Here is a 27,087-nt window from a genome sequence, read left to right as displayed (position 1 = left end):
AAACGAAAACCCCAGACAGGAGTGAAGCACTTGCTTGTCTTTCTGACATCACTCAGCATAATTATTAGTCACCCTTTGCTTTAAAGACAGTGGCGTTTTATCTCACCATAATTACAGTACTTACTTAGAGCAGCGTGAACTTTACTAGGAAAAGCTTATAAAATATGGTGAAGTAACAATAACAGCACCTATATCACCAACTGCACCATCTTGTAAAGGCAAAAACCCTTTGTTCTTGAGCAAGCATTATTTTGGGGGCCAGAGAAGAAACTGCAGTGCCTATTTTCACAGCCCAGACAGCTGAAGGCAAAGGTTGTTGTTTTTTTCCTGTTCTGTGAATGAGTCATCTTGATCTGGTTATGAAGAGTTTCATTTTTTCCAGTAATTTCCCTACAATTTTTTTCCTATCATTTCCCTACGCTTTTCTCCTTTCCTTAAAGGCACAGTGTTCTGCGTGACAGCAAGAGAATGAATCTGGCCAATTCTTTCTCCCTCCCTCCCTCCCTTTACAATCCCCACCCAGACGGAAGCCTCTCCCCTCCCTTTGCACATGAAAATTAAACAAAAAAACCCAAAAAAACTACACCACCCAGGCCCTTTGCAAGCAAAAGGAAGCTGCTAGATAGCAGCACACTCACACTTTTTAACTATTTCTTCTGTCAGTGGCAATTTCTGCATCTGATCCCATTCTCTATCCTCACGTGCCGGGCAGCCAGATGTTCCTGGAATAGATTCAAAACCCACGTGGCCAGCTAAAAAGAGGGTCGGGAAACTGATACAGTGACCTGCAGAAGTAAGTAACTTTTTTTCTCTCTCATCAAGTTTCATTTTGATTTTGGGAAACCTGGAGCTTTCTGAAAACAAATACATGCACTAAATATATCTACTTGTGATTATTATTATTTTTAATAAAACAATCCCAGCACCCCCACTCTCCTATTATTTGCAAGAAAGAAGTTTGCTGGGCTGTCAGATGTCAGAGCTAGAGAAGTAGAAAAGATCAGTTTTGCCGCCTGTTTGCTTCCACCGTAAAAAGTTCTCAAACTATTTTTGTGCACTGGTAGCAAACTGGCAGCAAGCCCAGCTGGTTTACACACAATAGCTTACACACTATATAGTTCTCTGCTCTGCTATGTGAGCAGTTCTTTCACATCTTCTATCAATATTTCAATTTCAAGTGGTGCTTTTGTTTTGTTTCGATTTCAACAAGCCCTGCACAAGAACGTTAAAAGAATCTACAAATCTCTGGGTGGGGTAGTTGGTCTGTGTATGTACTGATGTGCGTGGCTGTTTCTGACATTCAGGCCTTGGTCTAAGGGTGTGGCTCTCAGGCACAAGGATGACATGTGAGATGCCAGACGTATAGTATATCTTTTGCATTTATGTTGCAAGTGACCTTACAGTATAAAGTATAAGAGTATTAGATTCCATCAGCATTAACAGGAGGTTAATGGTGTTTTTATATTTTCCTGAAGATTATAATGGAGGGAGGGAAAGAGAAGGAATGGGAAAGCCTGTCTACTTCCCTACCCCAACCTGCCTCTTCCCAGATATATTAGAGATCTAAGGTGCCAAAATTGCTGCATAGAAGTTCAGTTCCGAGTATTAATGTGGATTCAGTCCTTCAGTCCTGAGAGTGCATGACTCAAGCACTTGTATGAGTAGATGGAAAGGAATTTCCTGGTTCTTCCTCTCACTTGTATAATCATTTTAATTTCTGCTATCTTCTGTACTGCAAGTACTCAGGCTGAAGATGCATAAAGCATTTACATAAGAAAAGCCCTACCCAAAGTTAAACATCCTGTTTTCACAGGGGCCAACCATAACAATATGGGAAGCCCACAAACATCCTTTAATTGATAAGACTTGCAAACTAAGGTGTTAGTTGACTTGCATTGATGAAGCCCAATTAAAATCCATAGGAGAAAATTCTGTTTAGCTGGACGGCACTAGGTGCTGCAAGGACCACAAAGTAAGCACCATTGAATTCAGCACGGCCTACCCCCAAGTATGTGGTATAGGATTGCAACCTAAAAATGCCTCCAAGATTTTTAAAAACATAAGCTGCAGCCCCAGATTGGTTTTAGCTGTACTTAAGGCATGATGGGAGACTGCCCATGACTTGGAAGACCATACATCTACCACATCTTTCCTCCTCTGGCAGTTTGACTTAATGCTTATTATCAGTGCTGTTTTTCTAGTAAAAGAGGTGTTGGAACTTATCATGAACACCTCCCTTGTTCTCTTATAATGGCAATGGCACCCACGTGAGAGGTGCTGGAACTGAGTGCCAGTGAGTTCCAGCTGAAACCCCCCCCCCCCTGCTTCTTATTATTATTATAAGAAGAAACTAGGATGACACTGGGGGTGTTAGATAACAGAAATGTGTCAAAATAATACTTAAGGAACACAGGGGATTTATTTTAATAAAAATTAGCAGGCATGGATAAAAAGCCATGTCCTTTGTGGATTTGTAACACACTAAAAATCAGTAAACAGATAAATGGACTGAGAGTTGTTACGGTGGAGGGAAGTAAACAGCCGCATCCCCTAAGAATCTGTGTTGAAAATGATCTAGTGTTTAACTATAAATGATATGAAGTTTGAGGTGAAGGGGGTAGTAACCTAGTTTAGAAATGACTTCAAATTATTCATTTTTCAAAATGCTGCAATCCAGACCAGAGTGAGAACAACTCGGGGGTGGGGAACACCTCTGAATAAATGAGCAACAGAATGGCAGATATTATTCAATGTAAATACAAAGTGACACATATTGGAACAAAACAAATCCTACCATAGTTTGAAGGAGAATCTAGAATTATCCATTTGGAGGACTGAAGGGATAACAGAGATGGTTACTTGTGGGGTAACTTTTTTTTAAATTTGTTGCTCCTGGCCCTAAGCTGCATTTATGGATGGTGAGGAAAAGGAGGAGGGATCAGGCTTCAGGCTTGCAGAGTGTTGGGGACTGAATTGGCTGTAACTGTCATGGAAAGAGAGATTGCGGCAGGGTTGCCATATTTCAAAAATCCAGGCACAAAAGTTGTTGATTTTTGGTTTGTTTTTTTGTTTTTTGGGGGAGGGGGCAATGTTGTTGATTTTTTGAGAGGTTTTTAAGGAAATTCTACACTTACGACATGGGTTGCCATACATCTGTATTTTCCTGGACGTTCAAGCGATTTCTGCCTGGACACAGTTTCCGACATCCAAATCCCTGGTATGTCTGGGAAATTCCAGTCATATGGCAGCCTTATATTGGGGTCCACAGGAAAAAATCATTACTAATTATGTTCATGGTGGGAAGGGACAATAGTACAGCAGTAGAGCAGATGATTTGAATACAGGTGGTTTAAAGATCAATCCCTGGCACCTCTAGTTTACGCAGGGCCAACCAAGACATTTGCTGCCTTAAGCAAGCACCTCCTGCCCTTTCTATGTACAGAAGCCAACTGGACTGAGAGCCAAATCTTACCACAAGGCTGGTCATGGAATAGCACACTCCACTAAATCTCAGAAGGCTAACCTAGGAGGGCCATGTCAGGCCTTGTAGCACACACAATTCTGTCCTCCTGACAGAAGGAACTGGCCAGGGGCCTTATGAGGCACAGCCAGGAAGCAGCTGCTGGCATCCTCCATCTGCCACCTTAGGCAGTTGCCTCACTTTGCCTAATGGTAGGGCCAGCCCATAATTTAAGTAGCTCAGGTAGCAGGTGATAGGAAAGGTCTCTGTCTGAGACCCTGCTATTCCTAGGGTACCTCCAAACCGGCCCTATCTTGCAGGAGGCATTCAAGCACATGCTGGATTAAACTTTTATACATACAAGTATAATGCCACAAATGTGCAGTTAGTAAACCTATCACTAGATGGTGCTTGGAGATATATTATTCACATTGCTGAGTGGCCATAATTGATAGGATATGCAGCTGTGTCACCTAAGGTAATGAATTGTTGCTCCCATTAATTCATTACTCCGTGTACCTCCCATTGATTCAAATTAGTCAGGCAATGACTATTTGTTCCTCATTATTCCATCCATCAAGTGCCATTTATTTGGTCCAACCTGTTCACACTAATACAGTAAACTCATGTAAATACTCCTGTGTTCATAACAACAGTCTGGTCAGAACTAGTGAATGGAAGTACAACAAAACTAAGGATTCATCTGTCTCAAGATCACACAGAAAATTTGGTAGCAAAGTAACACATGGACAGAACCTAAGATTAACAGCAGCACATTTTCTATTCTGATAATGGTGTTTCTTCACTGAAAACTCAAATTCCAGCCGGTCATTAAAGCCTCATAGAAGTGAAGGTAAGCCATGCTTGAGTGTTCTCTTGTACGGTGAGATAAAAAGACCAGCTACAGATTCAAAGGCAATGGAGTGCCAGATTGTTCACTAAAGTACATGACTGCCTAGTCCTTTCTAATCTTCTAGTATTATTAATGGAAGCAGCCGGTACAGTGGCAGAGTGATCAGAAGAAAGTTGTCTCATTTATTATACATCCTTTATACTTTCACAGATAAATAGGTACACTTCAAGGAAGATTCAGTGCTTTGTGGAACTCCCTACTGATTTCAGACAAGTATCAACAGGGTTCAGTTTTAGACGCTTGCTTAAGACCTTTCTGTTTATACTGATTTTTTATGCTGTTTATGGTATATTGTGCTTTTATGTTGTGCACCACTATGGTGATTTTTATGTTAAGCAGTATATACATTTGTGCCATAAATAAATAAAATTACGTTAAGTCTAATGAAATATGACTTCCCCAAGATTCTGTTAAATGTCATCATCAAAATGAATAGTACTAGTACTGGACAGCACATTTTGTAATGAAACAACATAAATTCCCATGTTTTAATTGACACATTTCTGTCCTAAAACACTAGCCGTTTTTAGGATATTACATCTCAAAATAATGCTAGAAGTAGAGATTCACTGCTCAGATAAGACAGAATTCTACCTACCAACCAGGTACACTTGGTATGTAATTTATAGTACTAGGTAAAGAAAATACCAAAAGTATACCAAAATCTAGCAGACATTGCAAGCAATATAGTGTGCATGGGATTATTATTGTAGCTATTAAGTAGATAAGAGTATGTATTATTGTATCCAGTGGCGTAGCGTGGGTTGTCAGCACCCGGGGCAAGGCAAGTAATTTGCGCCCCCTAACCCGTGGATTTTGCGCCCCCTAACCCGTGGAGCGCCCCCCCAGATGTTGCGCCAGGTGCGGCCGCCCCCCCTGCACCCCCACGCTACGCCACTGAGTGCCACGCTTAGCCTTTGTGGCCAGGAGCCATCGTGAGCATATTTTAAAGAGGTCTAGAAAGGGAGAACCCCCCTCTCTTTTCCCAGCCCCCACCCTCGAAGATGATGGTGGCGGTGAATTAAATTTGTATACCGCCCTTCATCCATATATCTCAGGGCGCTTCACAGCATAAACATGGCCGTTCACATCCTGCACCGGGTCTTTCCGCGCTCCCCACGATGCCCGCCGGCTACCGAGGAGAGACCCCAGACCCGGGCTTTGCGCAGGGGGGTGTCTATTCCCTCTGTGCGCCAGGTGCCTCCAGTGAGGCTGAAGGGCAGAGGGATGGGTGCTCCTGACAGATTTGGATTTTTATGACTTTTTTGTATTAGGCTTCTGCATTCTGGCCATCTTTTAGCGCAGTGTTTCTCAACTGGGGGCCATATGGCTCCCTGGGCCCTCCCCCCAGGATATTCCAAGGGGGCCACAGATGAAAATCGTGTAAATGGGGCGGGTACGGCACGAGACTGGGGGGGGGGGCAGAGAGAGAAGTGATAAGTGAAGAAAACAGAAGTGACCTAGAGAAATAAACAAGAAAAAGACGTTGCTGTTTCTTTGCAAGAAGTGCTGCTAGAGCTGCAGAACGAAGTAGCAGCCAGAGTAACTTTCAGTCAAGAAAAACACCGTTTTTGGATAAAGTGTACAATATCTTTAAAGTTTCCACAGCTTTGGGATAAAGCAAAATTGTTTTAGTGGCATTTCCTACGTCTTACTTAGTACAAGGAGGTTTCTACCTGGCCTGAGCAGTCTGAAGGGCGGGGGGGGGGGCAGCAGAGCGTAGAGGAGAGGGTCCCTGCCTAACCCCTTTCCCACCAGCCATTATCCAACTCAATATTATTCCAGGCTGAGCCTGCTTCTCTCAGCCCCGGGAAGCCATGAGTCAAGAGAGAGCCGGAGAGCCAGCGCTGAGAGCCGGAGCCAGCGGCGCCCCCTTCTGCCGGGAGACCCTCGCCCGCCCGCCGGCTTCCTCTCGGAGGGTTTAGGCGCAGCGAGGCCCCTTGGAGCTCTCCTCCCTCCCAGTCGGCAGAAGCAGCTGCCGCCTGTGGCTGGGCCGAGGGGATGGCGTCGGCGTCGGGGTGCGGAGGCTGCCCGTGCCTGGCCAGGCGTCGGTGGCAGCGTCGGCGCTGCTGCAGCGGCTGCTCCTCCTGCGAGCAGTGAGTGGAGCGCAGCTGCAGCGGCGGCGGGGGGCGCGCGCGCGCTAGGGGCGCAAGGCTGGCGTGGTGGCGGGGAGCCCGGCGGAGGAAGGAACTTGTCCCTTCCCTCTGGACTTGCGCCCCCCCAGATGTTGCGCCCGGAGCGGCCGGCACCCCTGGCACCCCCCACGCTACGCCACTGATTGTATCTGTTGACCTTTAGCAACCATGATAATGCCTAGTTCCCAATGTTTAGTAACTATTCTGTTTTGCAGCCCATGGAAAGGTGAAAAGAACAAGACTCCTTGATGCTGCAGACAACTCCACATCAGAACACTGAAGTCTGAACTGGATACAGAAAAGCAAAATGGCTGCCTTCATTGCTGAAAACTTCCGCTTCCTTTCACTTTTCTTCAAGAGCAAAGATGTGATGATTTTCAATGGCCTGGTGGCTCTGGGCACTGTTGGAAGCCAAGAACTTTTCTCTGTGGTTGCTTTCCATTGTCCATGCTCCCCAGCCAGGAACTACATCTACGGTCTGGCTGCCATTGGTGTACCAGCTCTGGCCCTGTTCGTCATTGGTGTCATCTGGAACACTCACACTTGGAACTTGGTAGCTGAGTGCCACCAACGAGGAACCAAGAACTTTTCAGCAGCAGCCAACTTCTTGATCTTTGGCTCTGTCATGGGACGGGCTGCAGTTGCTCCTGTTACGTGGTCCGTGATCTCACTGCTTCGTGGAGAGGCTTATGTCTGTGCCTTGAGTGAATTCATAGAACCTACATCTCTGGATAAGTTTCCACCTGGCTACGGAGCAGAAACCATGGCCAGGTTCCCTTGTAAAGATGTGCCGCAAAACTTGACAAGATTTCAGGATGAGGTTATAAGACGATTAAAATATGAGTCTCAGGTATTGCATTTTACTTACTTGTTCGTCTGAAGCAGAGGAGTGCTGCCTCCTGCTTGGAATAAGAATAATTAAGGGCTTAGAACATATTTTTCCATTCCAAAATGTGTGCTTTTGGTATATTAGGATATGACACATACCTGATAAGCTGTAAATTCCTAAAACAGGTTCATTTTAGAGTCTTTATTAACTTCCCCTGCATCAACCAATATGATTAACTAATGGTAATTCCCTTGATTACTATTTTCCTTTTATTTTCTGCTAGTGAGTTTGCTTTTTCTTTTACTCCATTATCATTGTACATAGTTACTGTTATTATTCGTATCATGGTATGAACTTTGGGTTTTCAGGATATCATAGTATGATAGCATGCCCCTGGGCTTTCTTTAGATCTATGTGATTGTGCACATAGATTCAATTTATTCTGTGGCTGCCCCAGTGGGGGCTGATCTACGAACCCTTGCAACCCAGTTCTTTGCATGATTACTTGAGAAGCAGCTACACTCAATTCAGTGAAGCTCACCCCACAGTAAGAAAATGTTGGATTGCAACCTTAAATGGTCAACAATCTACTGAACTGTCCTCTCTCTCTCTTGCTTCATTTTCAGCCTCTGTCTGGTCACTGGATACTAAATCCTCTTATATTTCTCTACAACTGGGGCCCTCAACATAGCACCCTCAGACACTCCTTGACATTCACAAAGGCCCCCTACTGCTCTCCATTGTTTGTTTTTGTTTCTGGGTATTTGTTTGGTTCGAAAGGATACCTGTTGTGACAGGGGTTGTCTGATTTGGCAGGGGTGTGTGTGTTATAGGTGCTTTGCTTGTTTTAGGGCAGGCACATCCAACTCCCAAGAGACTGCGATCTACTCCCAGTATAAAAAAATTGGCAGTGATCTACCCATTGTCATTGGAGGGAGGGGGAGCATGCGTGGAGTGGGTGGATTGCCCAGAGTTATTGAGCTTTTTTTGCGGAGGATTGCCCAGAGTTCTTCAACTTTTATTTGTTAACTTTTGGTAAACTTTTTTTTAATCCCATGATCGATAGGGGTCCCGGTATCTACCAAGATCAGCCAGGGATCTTCTGGTAGATCGCGATCTACTGCTGGTTGGACATGCCTGTTTTAGGGGATGTTGGGAAAGCATCACTTTTCCCTTTTGTGACATGTTTTTCGCTGCCCAGGACAGTTTTGGAGTCCCAAATGTGCCTCCATCCAGTGAGTCCCTGTTCCAGGATATACTGTAGTTTTCCGTGTATATGACTAGGTTTTTGTAATTTCCAGTTTTACCAACTGTGGGAATTTTTCTATGTATATACAAATCAGTATGTGGTAGCCAAGGATTTCCTTCTGAACCCTACTTTCTCCTAAAGGGAAAGCAAATTTTAATTGGTTTATTTGTCTTTCTCTTCAGCTGTTTGGGTGGATGCTCATTGGTGCGGTTGCAGTTCTTGTGTTCATCACCAAGTGCCTCAAACACTGCTGCTCACCACTCAGCTACCGCCAGGAGGACTACTGGAATCTGTACCGCTCCAGCGAGGCCAAACTCTTCCAGCGCACTGCTGAGATACACTCGAAGGTTGTGGCTGCAAACAACGTCAAAAACTTCTTTGGCTTTGTGTGTCTGGATAAGGAGGAGAAGGAGTTGGTGCAGGAATTTGCTGTCGAAACCCTTCAGCCCAGGCCACAATGGGATGCCATCACAGGGGTCTATATCTATCGGGAGAAGAACGGCTTCCCCCTCTATAGCCGTCTCCATAAATGGGCCAAAGGTGTGACAGGAAACAGCTTAGGTCCCGACAGCCAGGAAATGGCCTTCTTAGCTACCTAGCAGAAGCTGTGGACTTAAACACATTTCCCTGTTGGGAGTAAGTCCCACTGAACTCAATAGGGTTTACTTCTGAGTATACATGCATAGAATGAACTGGACTATAAGAGTGACCACCGCTCTTGGTACATCTATGCTGTAACCTACCTTCATTTTATCTGTTGACCTAAGCTCTCAGCAAAAGATATGGCTAATGGATTTGATGTGAGTGGTCATCCGAAAGACTACATTTCGAAACAGAAATTGAAGGAGCAGCAGAATGTCTGGAACTGTGGACTACTAAACTAAGACCACAGGACTGCGAGTCAAAGAGAATAATAAATCTAAAAGAAAACATTGCAGCTAATCTCTTGGATGGGGACAGCTGGTCTGATACCCAGAGGCCTCTCACTGATGTATTCCCACATACAATGGAAAGAAGAGGAAATGAACTGGATGCTCTGCTTACTCAAAAATTGCTGATTATTTTCCTCCTCATTTTGAAGACAATATAATGCCACCATGCAGCTGTGCCTTAACTTACTTTTGTTTGACTTCCTCCAGGAGGGCTCAAACATACATATATATATGTATGGGTGGGGGACCTGTGGTCCTCCCAGAGGCTGCTGAACTCCAGCTCACACCAGCCCCACACAGTATGGCCAATGATCAGGGGATGATGCATGCTGTAGGCTGGAAACACGAACAGTCATACCTCGGGTTGAATGCACTTCGAGTTGAGCGCGTTTGAGTTGCGCTCTACGGCAACCTGGAAGTAACGGAATGTGTTACTTCTGGGTTTTGCCGCTTGCGCAGCAAAAAGCGACGCATGCATGCGCAGACGTGCTGTCACTAGTTACGTTTGCTTCTAGATGCGAACGGGGCTCCAGAACGGATCCTGTTCGTATCCAGAGGTACCACTGAGGTAGGCAACAATTTTCTGATTGCTAATACAGGAAATTATCAGCAGAGTCTCTCAGAACCTACTTCCATATCAAGATTCAGGGCTAGGACCCATGGGATTGGCTGAATTCTGGTTTTGTGAGTGGCATCTGCTGTACTTCCTCCACAGGATTCAAAAACAACCACCTAACTGACCTAGAATGGATTTATTTAATGGACAAGTCTCTGCAGTTTGCACTTTTATGATCCCGTTTCTCATTATGACTCTTGTACATGTCTTCCCATGTACTGGACTTCAGATGATAGCACAATTGTCTCTGAATAACTGTCTACCAGCAAAGAGCTACTATTGTTTTCCCCATTTATTTCAATTATCTTCATATCCTTTACTAAAAATGTTGCAAGGGTCATCTTAGTTTGGGGACCATCCTTTCTTAATAAAAGTTTGTGGGCGAGAGTTGAAAAGTATGGTACTGGGTCCTGCTTCAAGGGTCTGTTGTTGAAAGGGTGACTCCCCAAATTATTAAATCAGGGATTTTATCTAATTACCTGAATTGCTGCTATACCAAAAAGCACTTCTATTTATTTCCAGGATGGCTAATAGGTGGCCTCCAGATATTGGACTCCAGTTCCAATCAGCTTTAGCCAGCATGGCCAATGGTCAGATTATGGGAGTTGCAGTCTAACAATATCTAGAGGCGCACAGGTTCCTATCCATGACATATTCTACCTTTCGCAAGGTATGAACATTTAGTATCCTCAGCAAAAACCATAATCAGAATTTTATTCCTGCTTGGAGTTTTAAGCCACATTAAGATGAACAGAAGACCTGAAGACCTTCCTTTTCCTGGCTGAGGGACCCTATAAGAAGTCCGGTATCATGTACTGTAATTTGATTTTGTGTTTTTTCACTCCACGGCTCTTTCTAAATGATGTTATAATTTCTCATGGCTTTTATGGTCTTCCTTATTCAAATATGGCACAGACCACATGGACTGTATAAACAACATGATCCAAGGTATGTTTTGTCATTTTTCATGGTTCCAGTAAATGCTGCAACAGTCACCTTTCAAGTGACTTAACATCCGCATCTCTAGTTTTCTTGGGCATTCAAGACATTGACAAGATTTATGTGGAATTGTAACATTAAACCATTACGGTTCTGTGAAGAAATCCAACATTAGTCTCACATGTGTCTGTCACATACCAAAATCTACGGGCATTGCAACTCACTTTCCCCGGTTTACTATACCCCACTGCTGGAAAGCATATAAAGGGATGGGTTATGCCTGCTTTTCCAGGTCAGTTCTGTGTAAATGATCAGAAGACATCTTGCCCCTTGAATTAATCAGGTGATCTGATGATTTTACATCAGTTCTGTGTTGTTTGTAAAATATATTCTGCTTATCCCAATTGTATTATTGCAAAGCTTTTGATAAGGATCAAGTGGGCACAAAGGGGATGGAAGCAGTAACAAATGGGATGTAAAAGGGACCAAGATGTACAGCTGCTAAACATTAAGAGAATGGACGTGAGACATTACCCCTACATTATTCACTAGGCAGCTAGGACTTTTTCTGTTCAACCAGATAAATAAATTACATTCTCTGGATTCTGTGCAATGCAAATATAGGATAGAAAGTGTAGAAGAAAAATTAGAGTTTTGCCTTGGAAAGTGTTTCTAATTTGGGTCATGGCTATATGACAAATCAGATATCAGAGGACCATTTTCACCTGCTATTTTTACATTGTGTTTAGGTGTTAAGTATATGTGCCATTTTAAAATAAGGGCTGGAAAACAGCCCTGGCATAATTTTCTAGGTATATATTCATAAAGTATGGCATCAGTGAGTAACTCCAACTCTTGCATATTGGCATAACCAATAGTTCTCTCTTAAGTCAGATTTATAGTATGTGAGAATGAATCTAATGAGACAAGCCAGGAAACACCCTAGAATACTGGCAGAAGACAGACACCAGAAGTATTCCTTGCACCTTTGGAAATGAATAGAAGAAAAAGGAAGCTTTAAAAAACCCTAGTTCATTTAATGAGCAGAGCAACAGGAAAGCACAAAGTAGTGGGTGACTTTCTGCTATTTTTAAACTCCAAAATAAATTTAAATAAAGCTCCAACTATAATTCTCATATTCAAAAGTTTTTGTAAGGTTCAATAGGTATAAACATCTACAGAAACTATGCTCTCACACAGTTCTTGATAAAGCATAGTAATTTGGTCCGGGCTACCCCAATCTGCTTTTGAGATCAGGAAATGGAGCAGGCAGGAACACTCTCCTCCTTACAGCTATGGTCTGCTTCTCTGTCCCTGCTGCCTCTTGCACTGCAAGTGAGAACAAAAAAAGCCTGACTGCTCTAGAAGTTAGCCCTCAAGCAAGACTGCTCTTGGATTCCACATATTCCAGTGCTGCTGCCTTCACAGCCTGGACTGTTTCTGCTGTGCCATACTTCTTCTCGTATTCCAGATAGCGCTTAAAGAAAAACTTCATCTTCTTCGCTGCTAGGCTTAGGTGTATTACACGTTCAAAAATATCCCTGCAAAACAAAAACAAGGAAAACTCTTTTTTATTATGCAATCAAACAGGCAACAAACAAGCAACAGAAAAAGCATGGGCCTAGGAGTTAGCTGATCCTGTGGGTACAAATCTTTCTTGCCCATCATAAGCGCTTTATCAAAATGATGCCTAGAAGACAGGAAGTGACTACCACGTGTTTCCAGAAAATTCAGACATTGTGTTCAATCACAGAGCTTTCAGATTCCTAGCATCTACAAGGATCTGTTCACAAAGCTTCTGAAACTAGAACAAGTTTCACTTGTGTGTTTTCCGTCAGAGTTCAGTACACACATGCTTGGAGGGGTATATCCCCCTCATTGAGAAATCCTGCTCTGTCAAATGTCAAGCACATCTCAGTTGCTCTTTACAAGCATGGCAGGGGACCCCTAGCCTGAGAAGTGAGACTATTTCTAGTCTAAGAGCACGCCTGCAGCAGCCGGGGCAGAGTTCACATGTAACAGAAAACTATGGTTTTCTGCTAAGAGAATAAAGCTAAGGCTCACCCACATAGTGGAGATCTATGAATTCCCATTACATCTAAACTCAGCTAGGATGTTATGACGCAAAACTGATTTACTAGAATTGGTAAGAGATGCAAATCCTTTGCTTCTTCTCTTGTTAGAGAGTAAGTAGTGTTGTGGCCTTTTAAGGGCTGTTTTGCCCTTCTGCAACATATGGTGTTGCTCTGAAGCCACATGCCCCACACCCCAGTTTTCATACCAGCAAGTTCATTAAATTTCTGTGCTATGGAACAATATTTTTTTTACCAGACTGCAATTACAATTTACATACATTTTGTGCCTTTTCTGAAAACTAGGAATCATGGCCTATGAGTATGAAGGTTCCCATGCTAGACTCTCAGCTTCCAGGCTGAGAGAAGGGATAGTATTGAGAAAGAAAGCCAATGGGTTCCTCTAGTAAATAGCAGGCCTAATACAGGTTCTTAATGCTTATTATCCAGTCACTTCCTGTGGCACCTTTCAGAGTTGTAAATATTTGCTCACATGAAATCAAGCTTCCCAGCTTCCCTGGATTTAAGGCCAAGAAGCATCCCTTATGTTGTATTTACATCATTTCCTAGGAAGTTCAGAAGTACCAGCCCACTTTCCCATGCTAGTACTCACCGTACTTCCTTTTGGCTGCCATGTTTGATCATCATGTCTATGTACACTGACCAGATGTCTGTACGCTTCGGGTAGGTGCTCAGGGTATTCTCAAAAACGGTCTTGCCATACTCCAGATCACCAAACTGGAACTCCAGCTGTGCCAGCTTTGATATCAGATCCAGATCTGCAAAAGTGCATTTTAGAAGTGTTCTTCTGGCTAGTTGTCACTGCCTCTGCTTAGAGTTCAAGGATGCTGTAGTTACTTTGGCAATAATATTAGCAAGGAATTGGAGTTCCATGCTACCAAATTCCCAGAGTAGGCAACAAAACTAAAATTATGAAACACCTGCCCCCCTGTTTCATAAAATGTGCATTCTTCATTGTGTTGGCAATTTTTTTTATTGTTTGGGTTTGCTTCAGGTGCATCGGGAGGGAAAGAAATGAAATTATGCAATCAATGCAAAAGGATATTTTGCATTCAATCTAGGCTATGAAAATCCTGTCTGAATTTCTCAAGCCATTGGTAAAACTGCAGCATCCAGGAACATACACAGTCCTTTATATTAACTTTGAAATCTCCCCAATCAGAACATGCTCCACCCACCCCCCATTCCTAACTGATTAACTTTGAAAAGTGTTGGGTTTTTTTTAAAGGAAAGTACCAATAAAATTATTGAAAGAGAATTTGCTAACAATGGCTATGGATATTTTTAGATTCACAGCACATGCTGCATTTCCTAGATATTACCTGTGTAATGCATAAATAACGACCATGACGTTTAGATGCTAATCATAGGAAAGAAGAGCAAAGAGGTTCTTACGTTCTTTGACTGGCAGGCACTTCAGTGCACGTGGGAGGAGCTTATGAGCTGCCTCTACTAAGCCTCTTTTCAGGAGAAAAGTGGCGTACTTCACCCACACAGACTTTTCTTGACGAAAGCGCTTCAGCATTGTGTTGTACAAGTCATCAGCTTGCTGAAAATAAAAATCAGAGGCGAGAGGATCGTTCAAACCATGGAAACACACTTTGAATCCTGTGGTTCTCCCTTGCCTTTGTATGCTATTCCAATATCTTCATTCACAACTGTATGCAATCTTGGAGTACAGAACTCAACTCATGGGTCCCAGAGGATATTATGCAGTCAACAAGTTAGAGCAAGAGACAATGTGGTGGTACTGCTTAGATGAGAAAGAGGCATGTAGGGAATCAGCCTGATGCTTGTCCAAAATGGAGGAAAAATCCACAGCATGATAAATCCACAGGGTAGATGGAAGCACAGGATCCAGGTGGATCAACCAAGGTGGGCTCTTCCCAAGAACAGAATGAACAAGCAATTTCCCTGCTAGACTCAGTGAGCAGAAGTGATCTTTCTCTTGGCAACACTGTAAACCCAGCCTCACCTTATATTTCTCAGAGCCACTGTAGATGTCTGCCAGCTGCTGGAAGACCTTCAGAGGCTCATTGTACTGGATGGCTCTTTCGAAGACTTTCATTAGCGCTTCCTCGGTGCCATACATGTTCTCCAGGTTCAGCAGCGCAACCCACACATTCAGCTTCTCTTGCTCCTCTCTGAAAGAAAGAGGCACCACAAATAACCACCCTACCTACACATGGCTCAATGCTAGCCTTTTGCTCAACAAATCCACCTGGAAGAGAAAGCAGGTGATCTGACTGGACAACGTCTGTGAAGGGAGGGGAGAGAAAGTAACAGAATTGCCCATTTTGTTCTGCAGGTGCCCCTCCCATGACATAAAGCCAAGCTAAGCATGCATGGGCAACAGCAGCTCATCAACTAAAAGCTAAAAAAATGGATGATAAGGGGAAGCAGTTCACCTAAAGGAGATGGTTTTGAGTGCCCTTTCTGCCACAGCTCTTGCTTTCTCTATCTCCGTAGCCTGGAGGTGAAAAGCCATGTACTGCAACCAGAGGATGGAGCTGTCTGGGTTGCCAAGGAGCAATCGGTCAAAGTCGTCGGCTGTCTGAGGTTGCCGGCTGGGATCCATCAGGGCAGCTTCAAGTTTGGAGAGTTCCTTCTCTGCCTTCTGCTTCTCAAGCTCTTTTTTCTTCTTTGTCTGCTTCTTGGTCTGAAACAGAGGGCCAAGGCAGGAGAGGAAGGCAATTAGTTGAAAAGGATAGAGAGAGAGTTTTGCGAGTAGAGGCATGGCTCAAAATTCAGCTGCATATAAAAAAACATTCTTTTCAGAGCAACACATCTAGAGAAAAGGAACTTTATATGGATAGTCGCTATAGACATAGGTACATATAAATAAGTGAATCCCAGATGCAAGCCTAAAACACAAAAGGCGTTTTGCACAAATTAATTCCTGACATAGAGCTAAGCTAATTTTAGAAGCAAAACACTGCCTTTGTACTTTCTATGCCAGCAAGATAGTACTTCTCTTAAGAGGCCTAAGTAAACAGGATTGCATACCAAGCACTATGCAAAGCAAAATACATTGAGATACTCTACCGTGGACTCTGCAACATCGTCGTCTTCTTCTTCACTGTCAGAGCTTTGCTCCCTCTGTTTCAACATGGTCGTATCCAGCACACTTAAGCCTTCCTCCCATGTGAAGCTGGCTGAAACCTGCAGCCTTGGAACTTTCTTTTCCTGCAGAAAACACAATCAAGAAAAAAGCCTCTATTTAGAAACACACACAGCAAGCATCCCACGCAAAGCACGAACAACGCTCCAGGCAGTCTTTTACCTTAGATTTTGTTGCACACTTCTTCTCTTCTCCCTCCTCTTCTTCCCGATAGTAAACCTCAACACCACTATCATCATCTTCAGGGCAACGAGTTTTCTTCTTTCGTGCTTTAACCTCCTAAAAAATAGTTCAGGTAGAGCAGCTTATTTTATTTTTTTAAAAAAATATTAACAAACTTTTTTTGTGTGTAGTTTGAATTGTTGGCTAACTGTTCACAACAACAGTGAGGTTTAAAAGCTCTTTTCCAGGATAAATACCTGCTCACTTTCAGAGTTTTCCCTTTTTCGCTTTCTTGGCTGCGTGTCCTTTTCACCAACTGGCTGTTCCAGGGACTCTGGGATAATGCTTGGCTTCCCAGTGTCTTCAGGAAGGAGAGAGAGCTCTGCAAGGTTCTTTTCTTTATTTATACTGCAGAATGAGTAAAAGAGAAGGGCCAGAAAGAAAGTGGCAGGAGAGATAAGGAACTGCTATAAACATTAAATCTACACAGTACTTTCTTAATAGTAACACAGGCTTTAACATTATTCAGCTTGTTGAGCATCACACCAGCCCTCTATGGTAGTCATTATAATTTCCATTTCATAAGATAGTGAGCATAGGAAAATATAGACATGCTTTCCCAAAACCACCTGTTAGCCCACAACCATTGTGATATCTGAACTCTGGTCTCTGTTGTCCTGTGAACCATACTGTCCTCATGTGTCTCCGCAATATTTTCCATCCCAGATTCACCCCTCTATTAGGAAACATCACACCTACCTGAAAACCTTGGCAGTAAGAAACTGGCCAGCATGTATGTATTTTGCACATAATGAATGATCCGAGATGAAGAGAGGAGAGATAAGTTGTGGTGGGATTTGACCCACAACCGAGTCAGACAACCTGCCAAGGGGGGGAAAAAGTGACATATAGTAACACAGGTTTATTTTGCTCCTATTTGCAGACCAGCGCTATTTCTTAAAAGAAAAATATCTTTAAGTTATAAGTGAAATGGTGGACAAGCTCCCCCCCCCCCAATTGATTAAAATTTATTCAGATTTTTCAGGGTTAGGTAAAGTTGCTCTGAGATGGAACAATTGGCCATTCCTGACTTCTATAACTATAGGCTCCAAACTGCTCTACAATTTATTTAGACACCATTCCAACAAACATTCACAACACGGAATTCACTTTTTTATGGTCAGCAAGGGAAACTTACCCAAAGAAGATGCCCGACGGAGTGATGGATTTGACATAGCCTCTGACAAGCTGACCATTCTGAAGATCATCGAGGGATGTGATTTCAGGGTCTTCCACTTTACAATGGCTCTTGGGATTTATCCTATAACAAAAATGGAGAAGTAGTGAAATGCCCTATTTCCGGATAGGCTTCTTTATTAGAAAGGACACTTCTGGTGACTGCAAAGCGGAAAATCCTGACAATATAGTAAAAACATCCCCATATCCATAGTACAGAAACTATCGCAACATATGCAAGGGCTTTGAAATGCTGACAACTTCTATCTCCACTTTGTTAATAAAGAAAAGTAGAGCTCTAGCTGCCCTCGAAAAGCTTAGAGTTTAGAAAGCAATGAACGAAGTAGAAGTCCTAGTGGGATTTCTTTACTTCCCCAGTACTTAAGCACTGGACACAAAAAAGTCAAGAACAAACAAGAAACCACAGTATCCTAAAAAAAAATTCAAGAACTCAAAAACACCAAGCAACTTTAGCAAAGGAATCAAAGGACACATATTTATCTGCTTTGCAGAATCCATTCTAAATGCAACAAAATTTTGTAGTTGCACTTCAGGCCCAAATGTTAGGTTCCCTCTTCCTATGTCCCAAATAGCAGGGCAATTTATGCTAATTTTGAAAACCTGTGCAATATGATATAGAGTATTTTCTATTATTATTATTACTATTATTATTATTTAATCTTCTTCCCATCTAAATTTAGGGTGTAGATTCTTACCTGGATTGTCGAAGGGACACTTCCATTTTTTTACCTTCACTGGAAAGGATATAGCACCTGTATGCAGGAAAAAGAAAACATGGAACTTCTGCACGTTTCGAAAAGACCCTCTCCACAGAAAATATTGGGATTAAATTAGTTATGTGATAACTTCTTGGTCATGGGCTTCATGAGAGCATTAAGGATCTAACAGAACCAATGAAGCTCAGGACCATAAAGGATTTAGGGTTAAATGACTGTCAAATAAAATTCCCTCAGCTTGTCTACACACATGATTTTGCATAAGACTCTTACCTGACAATTTTCCCAATGCTGAACATTTCTAGTGGCTGCTCAGCATATGAATCACTCAGGTGGAAAAGGCTGACTTTCCCCTTCCTTTCAAAGGGAAGCTGAACATTCAGGCCAACATGCGGAATCACCTTGCTCACATAGCCTAGCGTGATGGTTCCTTTCTCCAGAGAGTAAACTCCTGTTCAGGGGTGAGGAGGTTCAAACAGATCAAGTCAGATATTATAATACCACACTCCCCTATGGCCTACTTATACAGTACACTTAAAGGTTGTCAGTCTGGATCCTGAACCCCAAGTGCATCTACGATCAATTCCCACATACAGAGGACCTAATCCAGTCCCTAGTACAAATTGCACCAGGAACTTTACTGGCACACAGGGAAGGACTATAATAATAATAATAGTAATTTATTATTTATACCCCGCTCATCTGGCTGGGTTTCCCCAGCCACTCTGGGGACTATATTTGATTTCTAATAGTAACAAAGAAATATACTCTCCCTGCCTTGCACATAAACACTGACAAAAACACTGTCTTTCAAACTTTGTCAGAACCACAACAGGAGAGACAAAAACAGAACAAGAAGAGCAGCCCTGTCAGATCAGATGTAAGCCTCTACTTAGTCCAGCATCCCATTCCTCTCAGTGGTGAGCCAGGTGCCTAAGGGAAGCTTGCAAGCAGGATATGACTACAAGAACATTCTCTTGCTTGTTTCTCCCAGCAGCCGGGATCTGGAGGAATACTGTCTCCAGCACTGGAGGTAGCTCACAACCAACATGGGAAGGGTCGTAGTTCAGTGGCAGAGAACATGTGCTTTGCACGCAGACGGTCTCAGGTTCAAGTTCTGGCATCATTAGGTACAGCTGCCTGAAACCCTGGAGGGCCACTGCCAGTCCGTGTAGACGATGCTGAGCTAAATGGACAGTTGGTCTGACTTGGTATAAAGGCAAGTCCTATGACCAGCAGCCACTGCTCAGCATCCTCTAGCTGTGCCACTTTTGATGACGTAGACAAGCCCCTACTACTAAAGGCATCATCATCAAGAGCGACAAAATGATTACTCATCCATTCACTTTGACTGACATACAGCCTGGCCCCACTTTCTGCAAGCATATTAGCATGGCCTTCCCTGTTTATTACAATGCCACAGAGGCATTTACATGCGTACAGTGTGGATATGAACATGGGGCTGTGTGTGTGTGAGAGAGACAACACTGGAGTAAATGGAAAGCCCTTTATGCTCAAGAATTCCATGGCACATCTGAAGCTTTTCACATACAAGGAACTACAGGATCAGAGTTATTGTGAGCCTATGGAATTGGGTTTATAAGCCTCTGATAACTAGATGGAGAGCGACTGTCACTGACCGTCTCTTTCTGGGATCTTAATGTTGTGGCACTCTCTTCTCATCATACCTGTAAGTGACAGATGGAGCTTAGTTTCAGTGACATCAGAGCCGGTCACCGTCGCAGCCAAAGCTTGTCCATTTCTGAAGTGTTTCCCTGCGTGTTTTAAGACCTGTTGGGAGAGAATGACCTGATCTTTACCATAATCCAACCATTTAATTGTGCCTGTGAAGAATTCCCGATAGTGGTGATGCATGGGGGGAGGGGACGGGACTGGGCTAGCGTTTAGCTCTTCATAAAAACCATTGTGAAATAGTTAAGGTTTCAAACTATGTACTTATTTGGGAAATGCCCTGAGAGAGACCAGAACATTTCCTACACCTTTCCAGTGAAAATCTGAACAAAAAAAGCCTTATGCTCCTCTTATCCTGAAAGAAGCAACCCTTGTTGTGGCTGCTATTGACTATGTAACTAGGCTGTAGAATTCTTAAAGCTTAACTTGGAGAAAAAACAACAATCCCAAGGATGTATCCTTTTGGCTTTGTAAAGACTAACAAATTTATTATGGCATATAGAGGTCATGTCATAATAAATTGGTTAGCCTTTAAAAAAATGCTATAAGACTTTGTTTGACTAACATGGCTATGTCTCTGGTAATAGCCAGGACAACACACTTCCAACATTTTAATGCTTCTGTTTCTTTACTGCAGATTTTCATGTTATTGAGCGTAGCCTCCTGCATAGAAGAGTCCTGTGCCCTTCATTCCTTGGCAATTACTTACCGTGGGTCGAAGGGAAAGTAGCAGCTGTTGAACTCTCCCTCTAATGTTAGGGGTGACCTCCACCTCCAGCCATTTATTTGCAGCAGCGTACTAAGAAAAGAAGCAAACAGGAGAAAATAAAACACTCTTCACTAGAAAAGACAGAGTCCAGTTTTTATCATGCATTCCCTCGTAAGAGGTCCTATAAATTATTCCAGAATTTCCACATCAACCTCCCCAACCCAAGTGAAACAAGAGCTTATGGACACACATACAACCACACATTTTGGACACTATACCCCATTGGGAAACTGCATCAACCCATAGTATTCTGAAGTATGTCATGCTTCCCAAATCTACAGTGAAGACTGGTCCAACTTTTTAAAACGAAGGGGGACGGGAAAACACTTGCTACGCAAAGGTAGAGAAGTTTTAGGCCTCACCTTCTTAACAAAGCATGTCACCGTCTGCCCAGGCTTAAAGGGTTTCAGTATTTCTTCCGGATTGCCATCTTCTGGACCCAGGGCAGTTTTGCTTTCTCCAGACAGCTCACTGATTGCAAGTGGAGATTTATTTATTTATTTATATTTATTTATTTACTGAATTTATATACCGCCCTATACCCGGGGGTCCCAGGGCGGTTCACAGAATAAAATCAAGATATAAAATCACAAAATACATAATAAAAATAAAAACAACAGCCCAATAGCACCCACCCACCCCAGTTATGCCCTTAGCTTCTTTGCTTTGACATGTCAATATTTCCCCTGTCCCTGATCAAAGTGTCTCCTATCCAAGCTCATGGAGAACACAGGACTCCCAATTTTAAGTCGGCAATCAAAAGCAAGGGACACAGTGCACAAGACACATACCAGGATGTGTGTTACAGGACTGGCAAATTCTCAACAAGGATGCTGGAGATCTACAGACATTTCCCATGATTTAGAATGAATTGGCTCTGAGTAAAAGAGAGTTCAGAGAACATGCTTTTGCATGTCTCCTACTGCAGCTCAATAAACTCCCACCCCAAGGAAATTGCTTGTGGGCATTGGAGGGCCCTTGGGAATGGTGTGGGATATGGTTGGGGGGCTGAAGATAAGAGAGGGGAAAGTGGTGGGAACTGCCTACCATCTTATCTGGAAAAAAGAGCAACTTAAAATTAAAACCATCATTCTACAATAGCTTGATCACCAGACATGTTCTAGGCAGTCTCTATAGATCCATGTATCCTTAGAGGGGGAACAGCTTGAGATCCACTCCCTGCTCCCTTCCAATATTTCTAGGTCCAAGCATTTGCCAACCAATCCAAGATTTCGTATCTGTAAAACTCCAGGCTGCCTCCCTTCAATGTACTGTATACTACAATCCTAGCACCCACCAAGAACTTCTCTTGTCTTCAAGATCTGAATGTTTTATTCGGCTTTTAATCAGTTGGGAGCCACCCAGAGTGGCTGGGGAAACCCAGCTGGATGGGCGGGGTATAATTTATTATTATTATAATATTATTATTATTTAATAATAATGCCAGAATCATTAAAATTAAGCAAATTGTCACTTGTGTCTAACATATTTGTGCAATATGTTGCAAGATGCAGAATTTTATGTAGAGAACCCCTACTCTGTCACTGACTAACATTCAGACCAGGAGACGCTTGGATAGGTGTATCTGTTAGCATTTAACATGTTGTAAAACCTCATCAAACAAAGTATCTAAAGGCTATCTTACCTTGGTCGGATGCTGAGCTCTGGGCAGGTACGGGTAAAATGGGGGTGGGTGATGGGCAAATACCTAAAAATTAAGAGTAGATTAGCACATCATTCTTACTCCAGTGGCCCTTCAGTATTTGATAGTTTTTCAAAGTTCCCTCTTTATCTGCTCTAGTGGGGGAAATAATCACTCTCTGAGCATGCAGGACTAAAACTGGAAGGGGTCTTTTCCACACAAAAGTGAGTGTTTCCTTAAATTTGCGTAAATCGTGCTTCTAGAGTGAGTGGGAAGAGAAAACCCACTCTGGGTAACCTCTCTTCAACAGAGAGTTGCAAGTTGCCTCCTTGTCAGCTGTAGATGGAAATGGGTCTATATTCAGGTAGGAAGAGAGACAAGTGACTATGCTTTAATTGCCTGACTTGGACTGAAAATTATTAACAGGGCAATAAATGTATGAGGACAACACTTGCACTTAGGACATAGATCTGGAAAGTTCAGTGCCTGCTAGAACATTGAACTAAAATTTAGTAATTGGCTAAAACTCAGAAAAGGCACTCAGAAGCTTGGGGGGATCTTACCTGTGATTTTTAATGTCTTTGCCCCCAATCACCCGAGCAGTCAACTGCTGCCCAACTCTTAGCACTGATGTTGGAAAGGTGCCTATGGAAACTTTATCCAGGATCTGGGATGCATGAATGGAGCCGATCAGCTGATCATTAATTGCCACTAGGACATGAGTAGGCTTGATTGACTTGACAGTTCCTTTGACCACATCTCCCAAGCACAGCGAGTGATTCACAATGGCCGAGGTTTCCCCAAGTGTTTCAGATTCACGCCGTGACCTGATTACAGCCTTTCTCTTCTTCTGATCTCGAACAGCAAGTAAGAGCCCACAGTCACCTGCCTGGAGAGTTTTCAGAACCACTAGGACCGACTGTCCCACTTTCAGTTTTTCAGAATCAAAGCGGAAAGTGTCATTGAAGTGGGAAGCCACAGGTATGGCAACAAGCTGACCATTTCCTACCAATGAAACAACTGCATGCTCTGTAGCCACATGCTGCACGATGGCTTGGTGCTGAGAGTTCTGTTTTAACTGAAAAACACAGAAATAACATCCAGAGAAAGTCACACACACACACACACACACACACAAAACCTGGTACAGACTTCAGCAGCCATTTTGGCCCAAGGCTTAAATCGATTATTTAAAAGCATTCCTGACAGATGTTTTACCCTCATCAGAAAAACTCCAGCAATGCACTTTCCAGGGAATTTCCAGGAAATTCTCAGGACACAACATTTTTTCATTTTTAGGCCCCAGCTGAATTCCTAGGCAAAAGCAGAAAACGCCAACACTCCCTGGGGTTTTCTCAGATGTGTGCCTAACAGGTGATCAATTTTTCCTAAGGATCAAATAATATTGAAGAAGTTGCAGCTTAAACCCAGTTATTCCTTCTAGGACACAGGAAGGGAAAGCTGCTCCCTCCTCCTCATTATGGCCCCCTGACATTTGAATATAAGCTAACCAATTGTTTTGGTCCCAAGGACTGTATTCACCTTTGCCCAGTCCTCCAGGGGTCATATGCAAGTGGTAAACAAGGCTATACATCACACTTGTACAGACACACAGGATGCACACCGATATCTCTCCTCCCCACACTGTGTCTACTTTGACTTTCTCTTTGCTGCTGCTGGAGGCAGAAAAAATTGACCAGGAAGCAAAAACAGCTCTCTGGCAGGTGGGTCAACCACCCCTGGCTTAGTTATTCCATTGAAATCTCTTCATATGTTGCTCATTTCTATGGTATTCTATGAACCTCTCTTCTATGACTCTGTTATTAACCAGCTACACAGGTTAGTATCCAACATAAAAGCCAATTCAGGCTAATCATACCTTCTTAGGCTTGGGGGACAGCAACTCCTCTCTAAGTGACACATAGACCTTTGATTCTAGGGAATCAATGCAGAGAACCACAGCTCTTGTTTTTTCACCCTGGACAATATTTTTGCCTTTAAAAACAAACAAACACGCACCATAAGATTATTGCTTGATATAACTGGGGCAAAATGAAGCAACTGCATTTCAGTACTTCAGTAAGAGACACTATTTATTTATTTACATTACATCACTGATAGCTGAGTCAGGAGAAAAACTAAGAATTCACTCAGGTCTCAGACACACTTCTGCTGCTAAGATTGTTAAAAAAACACTCCACTCTTTGCAATCAATTATTTGTTTCCAACCCAAAGAGCAAAATATAGTATATCAGGACAAAGTAGACAAGGGGGGAAAAGACCACAAAGTATGTTCTACCTCCAAGGTGACTATGAGTAGCCATTATAGTCAAGCCAGAAACAGAGGTGCTATCAAATAGTGCTGAACCATCAGTGTTGACTTTGCGAGCCGTCAGCATCAGCTTCTGCCCAGGTTTTAATTCACAGACTTTTTGAACCACACCGACATCATCTGAGGATAAAGAAAGAACTAAGTCCCATTTGCAGCTTGATGTTTCATCGCTGAACTATAGAAAGTCAGAGTAAGTATAAGAAGGATTAACTATTAAAAATGAGTAGATTCCCTTATTTTGAGGAATTATGCTCTGGTGCCTGAAAGTAACTTTCTTACTGTATCTTTAAGTCAATATGAAAATGGAAGGAAAAAATGGGGTCTTTTAAGCTCATAGCAAATGAGCCAGTCACCCAGAAACAAAGTGCCAGTCAAAGAAATGTAATCTTTCTCCAACTGCAAGTTAAGCAAAACCCACTTGGCAATCGCATATAGCAGAAAACCACCCCGAGTGACTAGATGTTTTACCTGAAACTGAATCTTTGAACCTCTCTTTAAATAAAAGTTTGAAAAGTTCCCAGGCCTCCTGATTTCAGACAAAATGTTGAGAAAAGGTGCTCTAAGCCTGTTCCCCAAAACTAGGACGCTCACATGCATCCACTGTGTGGATGGCCAACACAAGGTTTGCATGGGCCATCTTTTATCATCATGACAGCCTTTACCTCTTCCACTCCTGATACTCTTGATCTCCTGCAGCTCCTTGAAGTATTTGTGCAGCAAACAGAAACTCTCAGAAACAGAATCCTCGGAGGAGCACTCAGACACCTTCAGGGACAGCAGGATGCGTTGCTTCTCCTCGTCAATGCTGGTCACTTTGGCAACTACAGTCTGACCTACCACATAATGGTCTTTGGTGTCTGTCACGAACTTGTCACTCATTGCCTATAGCAATTAGGAGATAAGAACCAATTAATACTGTTCCTTAAGAGTGCCTTTGCAAGAGAGCTATCAACACCACCAGCCCAAAGACTTCCAGAAAGGAAGGAATGCAATCAAAACAGTTCCAAACAAGAAACCTTTTACCCAGGCTGAGTTAGAGACAGCTCTATTAGCTACTTCATGCTAGCAGTCTAATTAACATTTCATCGCTAGATTGTTTGCCTTTCTAAGTAAAGACTAAAGGTTGCATTTTCAGCTAGCTGAAGATCTTTGGATAACGTTCAATGTGTTTTAAAAGTCAAATTTGTTCTATAAACATCTATTCTTTGACATTCAGCTGATGCTAATAAACCGGAAATTGTGCCATGTTCTACTGCTCTTTGAGGAATGTGACAAGTGTATATATGGATCAGCACAACTGTTTTATGCTCCTTGGGGGCATGGCTATGGATGGTTGCACCAGAAGCAGTTTAGTCATGCTGGCCACATGACCCAGAAAGCTGTCTGCGGACCAATGCCGGCTCCCTTGGCCTGAAGCGAGATGAGTGCTGTACTGCAGTCACCTTTGACTGAACTTAATCATCCAGGGGTCCTTTAGCTTTACCTATAGATGGGGGCCATCTTGAATGCCTGCAGTTCAAAACATACCACTAGAAAACAGGTTTTCTCACACCACTTGCAAGCAGGAAACTCCTATGTATTATTTTGTGCCCTTACTCCCAAATCCATCTAGAGAACTCCTCTCAGCAGGAATTTTGATCCTTGAGTAGTGCAGCATAAGAGATTATTTCAACTAGAAAGCACCTCTTCCTCAACATCTGTGAATAAACCTATTTTAGCAGGGACAATGCAACATGCCTTACCGACTTGGGTGCCAGCCCTGTCAGACCATATGGAAACTCCACAAACACACCATAAGGCATGACGTTTCTCACAAAGCCAGTCAGCAGCAATCCAGGCTGGATGTCTGAAAAGCTCTTCACCACCCGTTCCTCCTCAATTGCTGAAATCACCGATGGCTTTCTGCTCAGGGTCTAAACAACGGGTCAAGGAATAAAATTGGGGAGAAGGAGCGTACTGGTAGTTTGGTTTTATTTGGCAGCCACAAAACAAGCATTTCACCAATGGCTATCAACATAGAGGGGGAGGTAGGCAGACTGTTATAACACAGGGGATGTAGGACATAATTGTGGCAAAAAGTAAGATCATGTTGCAACCAACCAACTGCCTGATTCCATTCAGATTCTGTGGGGGGAAAGAAAAAGTTCTGTCAGCAACAAGATTCCATTGGATCCCAATTGGCAGACAGCCATTTTTAAAAAAAAAACAACCTGAAGAATTGCTTCATCCA

General features: G+C 42.9%; 2 protein-coding genes across 3 annotated transcripts in view; one reads left to right on the top strand and one right to left on the bottom strand.

Moving 5' to 3' along the window:
* The first annotated feature begins 555 nt into the window (after positions 1 to 555).
* On the top strand, positions 556 to 11,150 carry CALHM2 (calcium homeostasis modulator family member 2). The gene is made up of 3 exons (XM_081191282.1): positions 556 to 793; positions 6,724 to 7,358; positions 8,769 to 11,150. The coding sequence occupies exons 2-3, from the start codon at positions 6,816 to 6,818 to the stop codon at positions 9,183 to 9,185; spliced, it is 960 nt and encodes a 319-aa protein (XP_081047408.1). The 5' UTR covers positions 556 to 793; positions 6,724 to 6,815; the 3' UTR covers positions 9,186 to 11,150.
* A 939-nt stretch (positions 11,151 to 12,089) lies between these two features.
* Positions 12,090 to 27,087, bottom strand: part of PDCD11 (programmed cell death 11) — a 28,093-nt gene continuing 13,095 nt past the window's right edge. For both annotated transcript variants that reach the window (XM_081191248.1, XM_081191247.1), the window contains exons 16-36: positions 26,600 to 26,770; positions 25,520 to 25,739; positions 24,825 to 24,977; positions 24,405 to 24,520; positions 23,089 to 23,603; positions 22,529 to 22,591; positions 21,246 to 21,354; positions 20,824 to 20,913; positions 20,111 to 20,213; positions 18,696 to 18,873; positions 18,402 to 18,458; positions 17,648 to 17,770; positions 17,209 to 17,331; positions 16,707 to 16,857; positions 16,450 to 16,566; positions 16,212 to 16,352; positions 15,575 to 15,825; positions 15,142 to 15,310; positions 14,562 to 14,715; positions 13,759 to 13,924; positions 12,090 to 12,614 (exon numbers count right to left, since the gene is read on the bottom strand). In XM_081191248.1, coding sequence (XP_081047374.1) covers positions 12,449 to 12,614; positions 13,759 to 13,924; positions 14,562 to 14,715; positions 15,142 to 15,310; positions 15,575 to 15,825; positions 16,212 to 16,352; positions 16,450 to 16,566; positions 16,707 to 16,857; positions 17,209 to 17,331; positions 17,648 to 17,770; positions 18,402 to 18,458; positions 18,696 to 18,873; positions 20,111 to 20,213; positions 20,824 to 20,913; positions 21,246 to 21,354; positions 22,529 to 22,591; positions 23,089 to 23,603; positions 24,405 to 24,520; positions 24,825 to 24,977; positions 25,520 to 25,739; positions 26,600 to 26,770 — 3,336 coding nt within the window. In that variant the 3' untranslated portion in view covers positions 12,090 to 12,448. The remainder of the gene's footprint in view (positions 12,615 to 13,758; positions 13,925 to 14,561; positions 14,716 to 15,141; positions 15,311 to 15,574; positions 15,826 to 16,211; positions 16,353 to 16,449; positions 16,567 to 16,706; positions 16,858 to 17,208; positions 17,332 to 17,647; positions 17,771 to 18,401; positions 18,459 to 18,695; positions 18,874 to 20,110; positions 20,214 to 20,823; positions 20,914 to 21,245; positions 21,355 to 22,528; positions 22,592 to 23,088; positions 23,604 to 24,404; positions 24,521 to 24,824; positions 24,978 to 25,519; positions 25,740 to 26,599; positions 26,771 to 27,087) is intronic.

The sequence above is a fragment of the Podarcis bocagei genome (assembly GCF_964188305.1).
Source record: "Podarcis bocagei genome assembly, chromosome: 4".
NCBI classification, from domain to species: Eukaryota; Metazoa; Chordata; class Lepidosauria; order Squamata; family Lacertidae; genus Podarcis; species Podarcis bocagei.
Note: the sequence above shows the minus strand (reverse complement) of the source record. Positions and strands in the feature narration are given on the sequence as shown.